The sequence below is a fragment of the Mixophyes fleayi genome, chromosome 11 (genome assembly GCF_038048845.1).
Source record: "Mixophyes fleayi isolate aMixFle1 chromosome 11, aMixFle1.hap1, whole genome shotgun sequence".
NCBI classification, from domain to species: Eukaryota; Metazoa; Chordata; class Amphibia; order Anura; family Limnodynastidae; genus Mixophyes; species Mixophyes fleayi.
The window spans coordinates 76413459-76424411 of NC_134412.1; the positions used below are offsets into that span (position 1 = coordinate 76413459).

The following is a 10953-nucleotide window of genomic DNA, read 5'->3' on the forward strand; positions in this document are numbered from 1 at the left end:
GACTGTGCCAACAGTGGCTACTGCACATTTACCTCTGAGAAATACACACAATCACAATTACACTGGAGCCTCCGAACAACTGGATGTTGATTACAGAGGAAGATCAATAGGCCCATGGATCTGCTTATTTTTACTCATTAAAAGGGGGAACACCAATTCAAAATCCATTTTTAACTATAATCCCCAGCTGGTGTGCCCATGACTCAGACGGGAGGTGCATACATATTACAATGGCAGCATAATAACCTGCAGAATTATAAATACAAACAGCACTGCGTGAGGTAGTTGAAAACTGGTTTGAAAGAACCGTGGTGTAATTTAACAATTATCCAGGTTGTCAAATCAGGTATCAGTAGGGGTGAGTATGTAGCAAAGCACAGAGAACCAGGCGTGAAATTTCAGTTCTACTTGTTGATTGAGTGCGGATAAGATTCAAAAATATCCAATGCCTGAGGCGCACACAAACAACACTGAACCCTAACATGCAAATAGTTATAAATCAAGAAATATTAAGAGATCTGTGCTCAACTCCCGTAGGTGATGCCGGATTTCCTCCTTGGTTCATATGCTTATTGTCTAAATATACACATAACCAGAGAAAAAATAAGCCCGTGCTCGGTATATCCCACATTATATATGGTACCAGCTGTTTGGCAGTAAGCCTGCGCTCGGTATAGCCCATATTGTATATGGTACCAGCTGCATGGCAATATAAATGCCCATAAATGTATACAAAACAAAAAGACAATTGTCAGCGCTTATCATATTTTGATCAAAATATTTAAGCCTGCATCTCAGCGTCAAGGGTACCTCATTATATGCAGGTCCTACACTGACCTGTTTTGATCAAAATATGAACGAATACCTTGTGTTTTCATTTTGCTAGACACACACAGATATGCAGTATAAAGGATAAGCGCTGACAACTGTCTTTCTGTCTTTTTGTTTTGTCTAAATATACACATCAATAAAGTAGTGGATCATTGAGTAACATAAAAAGTTACATTTAGTTTGTGGAAGCCATTCTGTTTCTGTGCAGATCACACTCCTGAATCCTATAAATTATATATATATATATTTATATTTATTATCTGTGTGGCGCGGGAGGTTGGGACAGACAAATCTCTGTGGAAAGATGTTCATGTCCAAAAGTGTATACAGTTATCACAGATAACCTAATAGATGGACTGCAACTTGCAATATAGTGAAATATAGCAAAACATTTACATTTAGACCTTTTTGGGTAGCAGCGAGTTTAATGGTGTTAAGACCTCTTCAAGTCACACGCAAGCTAGTATCTTTCAAAAGGGACATTATACTGAAACATATTTCTGTCACACAAAGCTCATACATTCATATATGCAGAGAATTTGTGTTGCTTATGCAGAATAGTTTTGTAGTCAAGGGACTTAAAGGGAAAAAGAGAGGGCGAGCGAGGCTCCAGAGACTCATCAGTTAAGTCAGATGCAGTGGACACCCCCAAAGTCTGTCTATTGAACGACATGCAGCCTCTCCTTACTGAGCAAACCCTCTTCCCATACTAGGATTGAATTATGTGTAGTAAGATAGGAGTCTCTTTGGCAGAATTCTATCTGGAAACTCTCAACAACGCTTGTACTGTGCACATTAACAGTAACAATTAACAGGTATTGTATGAGAACACGTTTTCTTCTTGCCGACTGTACTATATTAACTAGAATGAGTTATTCACCTACTAAAGACTGCAATATAGGTGTTAGCAGTGGTCGAAGTGGGGTGGCATGTGCTGGTATGACATACCAAGCTGCTTACATGCTCCCAAGCAGACACCTTGCTGCAGAGCATGTGAGCGTATTAGAGGTACTACTGCCAGCAGTTAAAGGGATCGATGACAGGGAAGGGGGCAGCAGAGCTAGTGCCAGAGTGCTGCGGGGGTCGCCTAGTGACAGAGGGCTGCGGGGGTCGCCTAGTGACAGAGGGCTGCGGGGGTCGCCTAGTGACAGAGGGCTGCGGGGGGTCGCCTAGTGACAGAGGGCTGCGGGGGGTCGCCTAGTGACAGAGGGCTGCGGGGGGTCGCCTAGTGACAGAGGGCTGCGGGGGTCGCCTAGTGACAGAGGGCTGCGGGGGTCGCCTAGTGACAGAGGGCTGCGGGGGGTCGCCTAGTGACAGAGGGCTGCGGGGGGTCGCCTAGTGACAGAGGGCTGCGGGGGGTCGCCTAGTGACAGAGGGCTGCGGGGGGTCGCCTAGTGACAGAGGGCTGCGGGGGGGTTGCTTAGTGCCAGTGGGCTGCGGGGGGGTTGCCTAGTGCCAGTGGGCTGCAGGACATGGGGCCACTGGAAACATAGGGAGAGTCTCTCTGGCACGGGGTGCACAGGTTGATGTCTTCATTAGTGGGGACGGGGCTACAGCGGCACAGCACTGTAACTGACTGCAGCTTCCTGCAGCACAGTGGCTCTTACGCTAGGTACATACTGGAGCGTATTCGTTCAATAGACGGGCAAATCAGCTGATATACTACCGGTCAGAAGTCGGGTTAGTGTGTATAGTGACACAATGGTCGAAAGTCGTTCTAAAGTGTCAATTGTCGGCTCATTTGGTTGGTCGTACTGTTTAATATTTTCCAACCAATCACCGACCGATCATGTAGTGTATATGCCCTCATGCTCACGATCTCCATAGAGTTTACAGAGTCGGGCTCTTTTCAGCCGATGTTAGCAATGAATGTCCCAGTGAATAAATGTAGAGACTGCTGTAGATGGAATGATTCATTTGTTCATTCTGAGACAGAATGTTTCGTTTCAGAGTCATATAAGTTAGCGAAATTCGTCAGGACATGTGGATAGCTATAACAAGGTGGTTTTAGTCAGTGTGACAATAATGAATGAATGAATATTGTGCTATCATTCTCTGAAGACTAGAGGACCAGATGAAGAGCACAGATCTGAAGGTAAATCGTGTCAGTGTGTATGAATGAATCGTCAGACTGATCGGACCTTCAGTCGTAGGTACAAGTGAATGAGATAACTCATCAGTCTGAAAATTCTTCAGTGTGTACCTAGCCTTCCTGTGTGCTTAGTACAGCCCCCTGACCTACAGGTACTGAATGACTGACAACAATGTACATAGTGGAGGACACTAATCTACAGCAGGAAGATGTATAAAAGTGAAAGTAGAAGCATAATAGGGAAACTATGCATGAACATCAGTAAAAATACCTGTGGGATTTCATATCTACTTTTACATTAGCATTTCACAGTCCAAACAATGAAAATATCAAAGTTCAAGCAGATGATTTTCTATTTAAAGTGTCACTTTAAAGGCCATACACTGTCTGAGCCTATGTGATACATTTTTGCGTTCCCCATGGTTACCTTACCTGAGGTTAGAGTTTCAGAGACTTAGATCCTGTATTAGTGCATACACAATGCTCTGCAATGATTGTACAGTGTTCTGTGACATATAATGCATGACTGTGCCTCATCTCTAAAATATAACCCGTGACAAAGCCAAGACTGTTGAATTCAGCATAGAGACACACTGTGATTAGTGATACTGTATATATAAACAGCCCCACTCCGACGCCCTCAGCAGCATGTTACAGAGCATGTGATTTACTTTGCAGACATTACTTATTTGTTTTGTTAGCATTTATACATCTTGTTTTCGTTATAGATAGAGATATGATCAGGAAACGGGTGATGCATCCACAGACACTTCCTCTACTCACATCACTAGTGAGAGGGAAAAACAGAAGTAGATAGACAGGAGCAGAGGTAAGGGAGGGAGAGAGGGATGAGACGCAGATGGGGAATTAGAGAGGGGGTTACCTGGGTTGAAGATAAGGGTACATGGGGATTGGGGACAAAGGAAACAGATAAGGGAAAGGAGACTGGACACATGGAAGACATAAGGAAGAGCTGAACAAACACTGGGGAGACATTAAGGAAGGTTGAAGTAACAAGAGGCATGGAGAAGGGGGGGGCAGGGGAGGTGGGAGACACAGGTCAGAGAGCCTTAGATCATGTAATACATTTTATATGTAACTATTCTATATGGTGTTAAAAATTATCTAAAATTAATGTCACACTATCAAAATCACTAAAACTTCTAGGAGCCAAGACGGCCCCCAGGACACCAGCCAGTCTCTTAAATTCTCCATACCAACACTTCTAAATTCCCACTTCGACCACTGGGTGTTAATCTAAAGTGATAACGACTGGGAACGTTAAATACTAAAATTATAATTTCGGGCGAATTATAGACTGAAGGAATTTTAGACTGTGGTGGAAGTTTCTCAAACTCAGATTGTATTCTTCAATGTTTATTGTACTGGAAAGTTTGCGGTGATGTTGGGTATGTGTCACGGAGGAGGATACAAGGCGTATGCAAAGCACCTGGCACTTCATACACCTGGCCCCCCAAAGATACCAACGACATTAGGCTTGAACTGACCCGATAGTCAGTTCAAGCCAAATGACGTTGTGTGTATATAATGATGTGGTGGGGGTAACATGTATGTAGAGAAATGCATACACGCAACCCCCAGGAGCGGTACGTGTTAAGGGCTCATCCTACCGCTCCACCCAAGAGTGTAGCATGTACCTATCAAATGATGAGATATAGGCAGTGCTAGAAGCTAGGCGGTACATGCCAATATGACATACTGGCACTTCTTCCCACTTCCTTGCAGACAGGCAGGACCAGCAGAACACTTGCCCACCGGCCCTGCAAATTGTTCTTTGGTGCCGGTTGCACCCAGCGCTCTTCTCCCCCTCCCTGTCGGCTGTGATGTCATAATGTCCCAATACCATCAATGAGATGTGGTGCAGAGAGGAGCACACTGAAGTAAAGAAGATAGAAGAGGAAGAGAAGAAAATAGAAGAAAAGAAAGTCATAGAAGGGTAATGATGGAGGGGGCACACGAGCGACACAGGAGGGGCCACACGAGCAACAAAGGAGGATGCAGTGGGACGAAGGAGGGGGCGCACGTGTGAATTCACTAGTGAGAGTGAATAATAGATGCAGGAACAGGGATAGAGAGGATCAAGGAGTAAGGGAGGAGCGAGAGAAGAAGGATGTGAGGCACAGGGGTAGAGCAGGTAAGAAGGGAGAGAGGGGGATACCTGCAATGAAGATAGGGACACAAAAGAACAGAAAGGAACGGAGAAAGGAAACCGATAAGGGAAAGATAAATGGTAAAGAGGAAAGGTAATTGGACACAGGAGAGGTGGGGGACACAGGGTGCATAGCCTTGCATCATGTTAATATGTTCTGCAATATAGTGTTAAAATGCATCTAAAATGAATTTCACTCTATTAAAACCCCTAAAACTTCAGGCCGTTCATTTCACAGTGAAAGTTCCATACCAGCACTTTTAAATTTCCACTTGGACCACTGGATATAGGATAGTGTGCCATTTAGACTATAAAACACAAATTACGTTTAAGAGGACCTGTTACTAGAGGGAGATTTTGGTTCAGTAGACTATTCAGAGAAGAATTTTCTCATGTCATTCCAAAAACATTGTTGGCAACACTGCTTCTGGATCTACTGTCCACACAGGCATTTGGATCGCACCAGAGCTTTACCCTGTAGATTATGTGCGGCGGAAAGTAAGGTTAACACTAAACAATATATTTTTACCTTCATGGTTCATTATAAACATGATCCAATGACGCATGGCTTGAAGGCCAACACATAAGCAGTTTAATTCTGTCCGGAATAGTTGCTTGTTGCTATTTACTACTTACCGGGCCACAGGGTGTAGGAATTAGCTCCTGATGCCGCGGTTGCAGGTTTGGCAGAGGCAAGTCACAGGCATCACTGTTTTGTGAAACAATAGACCTATGGAGGTGAAAATAACCAATTACCTAAAACGACACCACAAAAACACAGCAAGCTCGGCCCATGTCCACTATAATGATACATTACTTATAAATAACAAGGTTATGATTGTCTAGCACTGGTATCACACACTATGAAAGATACAGAGGAGCTAATGTATATAAAAAGTTCAAAAGAATGCAATATAGTCCTTTAGGAGGTAAAGTTATTCCACCTTGTTTCACTAAACTTTCACAAAATCCACATGAATAGGGATGAGTCTCCAGAGATCGCATTATAAATGAAACATAAAATGTATTATAGTGTAATAGTTCTTGACAAAAACGATTCACCTCCTGTGTAAAATGCAATGGAATACATCAATTTAAAAGGAAAATTAATTTTTCACTTTTTTTTTTTTTATTGAAAGCCTGTAAAATCAGTGCTCTCGTGCCCAAGTGCTCGAAAAAATAAGTGAAAACACAAAAAACGGGCACAAGGGATGCAGAAGTGGCCCTTCTCAAAAAAGGAAGGGCCCTAGTCCCCTACCCCTGGATCCGTAAGGACCCTTAGGGGGCAAGGGTCTTCACACCCCCTTCACCGCAAGGCTAGGGGGGTCCCTTTAGCCCCTGGGATCCGCCGAAGCTTCACCCAGGGCTCGGCAACTGTCCACCCCCTGAAGGGAGGACCCACAATGTTTTTCAGGGGGGCCGGAACCTCAGGGCCACACAGCCCCCCCTAGATCTTCGGGGGGAGAGCCCATAAGGACCTATCCACACACTACAATCCGTGAATAAAACATAAAAAAAAGTGGAGTGACAAACAGGTGAGAAAAATAAATAGTGCCGTGCAAAACGGTCCCAGCCTTTCGGCCGAGATGGTAAAAATGAATCCTGCCTAGCCAAAAGGCCGGGGCAAGGAAGAGTGTGTGACTAGAAAGTGAGGTCGTGCTAAGTGCCATATTTCAAGTGAGGGTCCCACACCCCAAGTGATTATGGCACCCCTGGGTCACCACTCCAGGGGCACTGCTCAGGCTTTCTAAGCCACCGGACTTCTGGCCAGACCAAGCTTTCGCATCGCCTTTTTGGGGCGGGCAGAAACCCCTACTCAGACAGGTACTCACTTAGGTACTTAGCCAAAAGGCCGAATAGCAAATTTTTCACTATTGGTAAACCCAATGAAAATATCAGGAAGCAAGGAATCACGGAACACCGGAAATTCACAATGCCCACTATGGGATTGCACTTACAACATCAAGTGAAATTCAAACACCTTTTATAAATGTAGGTTGTGCTAGTGATCTTCCTGATCAATAGCCAAAGCCATGTAGAGGGATAAAAAAAAGCAAAAACAAAAAACAATCTTGCATAATATCTTCTTTTTAATAGAACAATAAACAAATTGTAATCCAAACACACCATATTTAAAGTGATAAAAACAAGCACATAAACATATGCAGTTGAATCAAAACAATAAGAATCTCCAAGATGTGGATATGTGATTCTTCCGACCAGAAATATAGCAGAGCAGGGGCCTGCATTTTTTTCTCTTTAAATGATCCTGATAGGCTGCTGAGTCAAGTCTCATCCCCCACCCCCCCCGGACTAAAATTTGCCAGAAAGCCCCAGCAGTAGAGTCTCTAGACTAGGCACCTGTGGTACTCCAGGTATTGTGAAACTACAAGCCCCAGCATGCTTTGCCAATATATGGCAGCTTATTGCTGGAAGGGTATGCAGCGACTTGTAGTTTCACAACACCTGGAGTGTCACAGGTTAGCCAAGCCTGCTCTAGACCATCATGAAGTAAGGGTGCCGGGTCTTTTTAGGCTATTTTCCATGTTGGTAATTTGTGGGGTACCTCGCAAGACCTGGAGTGACCAACGTGTTTCGACTTTAGGTTAAGTCTGTTTCAAGGCATCCAATGGGTGTCCACATGACGTATAACATTGCAGGCGAGCACTGAGATTAATTATATTTGTCAATAACTATAACACTATAATATCTTCATTTATAATCATCTCTGTGGATTCTCATCCTTATTTACGTGAATTTTATGAAAGACCAGTGAAATAAAAGTGGAATAACTACAAGTAAGGAATATATTGCTTTCATTTGATCTTTTTTTTTTTTTTTTTTTAATACATTTTACAATAGATCCTCTTTACCTTTCATAGTGTGTGATACCAGTGCTAGACAATTATTACTATGTTCTTTATTTGTTTTCTTCTGGTTTGTAGACCTTACGGTCTTGACTTCAGGCTGCAGGTATAGGAGAGCTAGAGACTGTTGTATTGTTGTTACCAGATCATGCATTACTTACGCCACAAAGGACAATGGAGCATATTTAATTAGCCACGAAGTTCGGATGAACATTGTTCCAGAGGCACTCCGCTCTTATTTGAATATGCCCCAATAGGTTTATTGCAAAGTTCTTGCTAAAGCACATGACCTTCCGTATAAAACAGTGTTGGCTAACCTGTGACACTACAGGTGTTGTGAAACTACAAGTCCCAGCATACCCTTCAAGCAACAAGCTGCTATATATTGGCAAAGCATGCTGGGACTTGTAGTTTCACAACACCTGAAGTGTCAAAGGTTAGCCAACACCGGTATAGGATCTGCAATGGATGTCAACCCAAGCTCTTAGTAATTAACTTAATTTTATTTTAGGTTTTAATACAACTTGGAGTGAAATCAATTATTAAAATGACTAGTGTTGTTGAAGTAAACCAGAACTACATGGGAGACAAGATCGGTTTACTGTGAGCTCTGATATGTAGAAGGGGTGATTTACAGGGCAACAAAAAGTCTTATGGAACAGAACAATTTGTTATTACAGTTCAATAGTTTCACATATCAAAGAAAAATATTTTGCTTGGCCTTTCCATATTCTCAGCGCAAACTACTATATCTTTTATTTTTTCTGAATACCCCTGGTGTGCAGATATGTTTTTCTGTGTCTGAAAACAATTGTAAAAATGCATGTTAAAAAAACCACAAAAAAAAACAACAACAAAAAAACCCACTTGATTTGTTTATTTACTAGTGTTTTAGAGCTCGCTTTAGGCTCCCAAATGGTTTTACAAGTGGTAATCGCAAAAAATAGAATGAGCGGTGTTCCACAAAACCCAACTCACATAAAAGCACTGGTGAGTATAACTAACAACGAAGCATTGTATACCATCACATCTAGGGGTAAATGTATCAAGCTGAGAGTTTTACGGTGGGTTTGAAAAGTGGAGATGTTGCCTATAGCAACCAATCAGAGCTGTCATTTTGTTGAATGTATTAAATAAATGATAACTAGAATCTGATTGGTTTTTCAAACCCGCTAGAAAACTCTCAGCTTGATACATTTACCCCTTAGACCTACCGGATTAAATGGTTTGCCTTTTGCCTAATGTACAGCTCACCACTAATTTAGCCATTTCAAAACTTAATAAAGTATGGAGATATGCCTGCCTTTATTTCATGTGTATATTTGTATATATATTTTGTTGTGCACTGAAACCAGCGTTATGAAAGGGCACTTTTACTGCGCAATAAAAATACGAAGACAAAATAATTCACCAGGCATAGAGCATTTTCGCTGTGTTAACAAAGGATAGTTTAAATATTTACTCCACTTGTTGAACAGGAACAAAGTATTCAAGAACTTATGCCATTTTATGCAAATTAACCTATTTATCCACCTATTATGTCTGTAACAGAATGCTGCTTCTGATTTGCATGACTGCAGTTCCATATGGAAAAATAAAAACAAACTAGATAGAGAAAAAAAATGTTTCCTCTTCTGTGTATGGTGCAGCCTGTTTGGAAAATTGTTTATAAGAGGATGGTCCCTTTCCTTTATGATAGAAGTAATGAAAAGGTCCAATTCCCAGGAGCAATATCAATGTATGGATATACTTTAAAATTTATGTGTGGGCTTATATATATATAGCCGCCATCCATCAGGGGGGTACAGGGAGTACAGCAATATGGGGCCCAACAACAGAGTGGGGCCCCACCAGCCCTGGGCCAAAACAAATTTATTAGGGGTGGGAGGTAGCAGGAGCGATTTCTAGGCAGCAGCTGTACCTGATATGCGGGAGGTGGTGTGGGGAGGGACCTCTATATATAAATAAGGATGTGTCAGCGGGCCCCCTTGTAGGCAGCATGTCTGCCTCCACTTCCAAGATGTGGGGCCCCACAAATGCCACTATTTGCTCCAGTCCCAGATTAATTAACAACATCAGAGCGCTGTCAATATAGAGGAGCCGAAAGGAGACAGCAAGAAGACGCAGAGTGGTAAGTAAACTAGTGCTGGGGTTAGATGAAATCGGGGATGGGGGGCAACTGTAGAGAATGGGGGGGGGGGGGGAGGAGAATGTTGGGTAGAGAAAAATTTAAAAATGAAGGTGGGGTGAGAGTAGATAGAAGGGGGGCCCTGCCAGTTACACTTGTACTGGGTTTCGCAATTTCTGGTAGCAGCCCTGTATGTATGTATATATATATATATATATATATATATATATATATATATATATATATATATATGTGTGTGTGTGTATTTAAGAGGTGACAACCCATTAGGTAGGTGCACAGTACATAGGGAGGCAACCAGTGGCTCTACAGAAGTTGTGGTACTACAGGCTGTGGCTAGCAGAGCATGCACGCTGGGACTTGTGGTTCCACAGAAGCTGGCTAGTTACACTTTGCATATTTTTACCTGACCTACAACAAAGCATCAACAGTAATTATGTCAGGTGTATATAAAAGGTCAGCTTGTATCTATGCTGGGAAGAGGAAGTGAAGTGAACCGATATTCCTTGCTACAGTGACTACAATATACAGCACTGGTCTATGTGCCAGGGGTGGTAATGACCCTGCTGAGCCTTGGATGGGGGACACTACATAACGGTGTCACCTGTGATCTTCCATGCTGGAGGCGATCCGTCCTGCGTGGGTCTCTCCGGGGGGAACCAGCCACTGCGCCCAGACACTGCCGGAAAATATAAACTCCAAAGAAATCACTGGCAGACGTAGCTCAGCCCCACGCACGTCACTTCCACGAGCGAGCACCGCAGCATGCACACCCTATAGCCCCTGCCGCCCGCACTGGTAGCAGCACTTGGGTGCACAGTGGCCTGGTGGGTGGCTGGGCGCCCGG

General features: G+C 43.1%; 1 protein-coding gene across 2 annotated transcripts in view; it reads right to left on the reverse strand.

Moving 5' to 3' along the window:
* Positions 1–10953, reverse strand: part of LOC142106716 (uncharacterized) — a 42078-nt gene extending 31125 nt beyond the window's left edge. For both annotated transcript variants that reach the window (XM_075189710.1, XM_075189709.1), the window contains exons 1-2: positions 10711–10953; positions 5730–5823 (exon numbers count right to left, since the gene is read on the reverse strand). In XM_075189710.1, coding sequence (XP_075045811.1) covers positions 5730–5823; positions 10711–10724 — 108 coding nt within the window. In that variant the 5' untranslated portion in view covers positions 10725–10953. The remainder of the gene's footprint in view (positions 1–5729; positions 5824–10710) is intronic.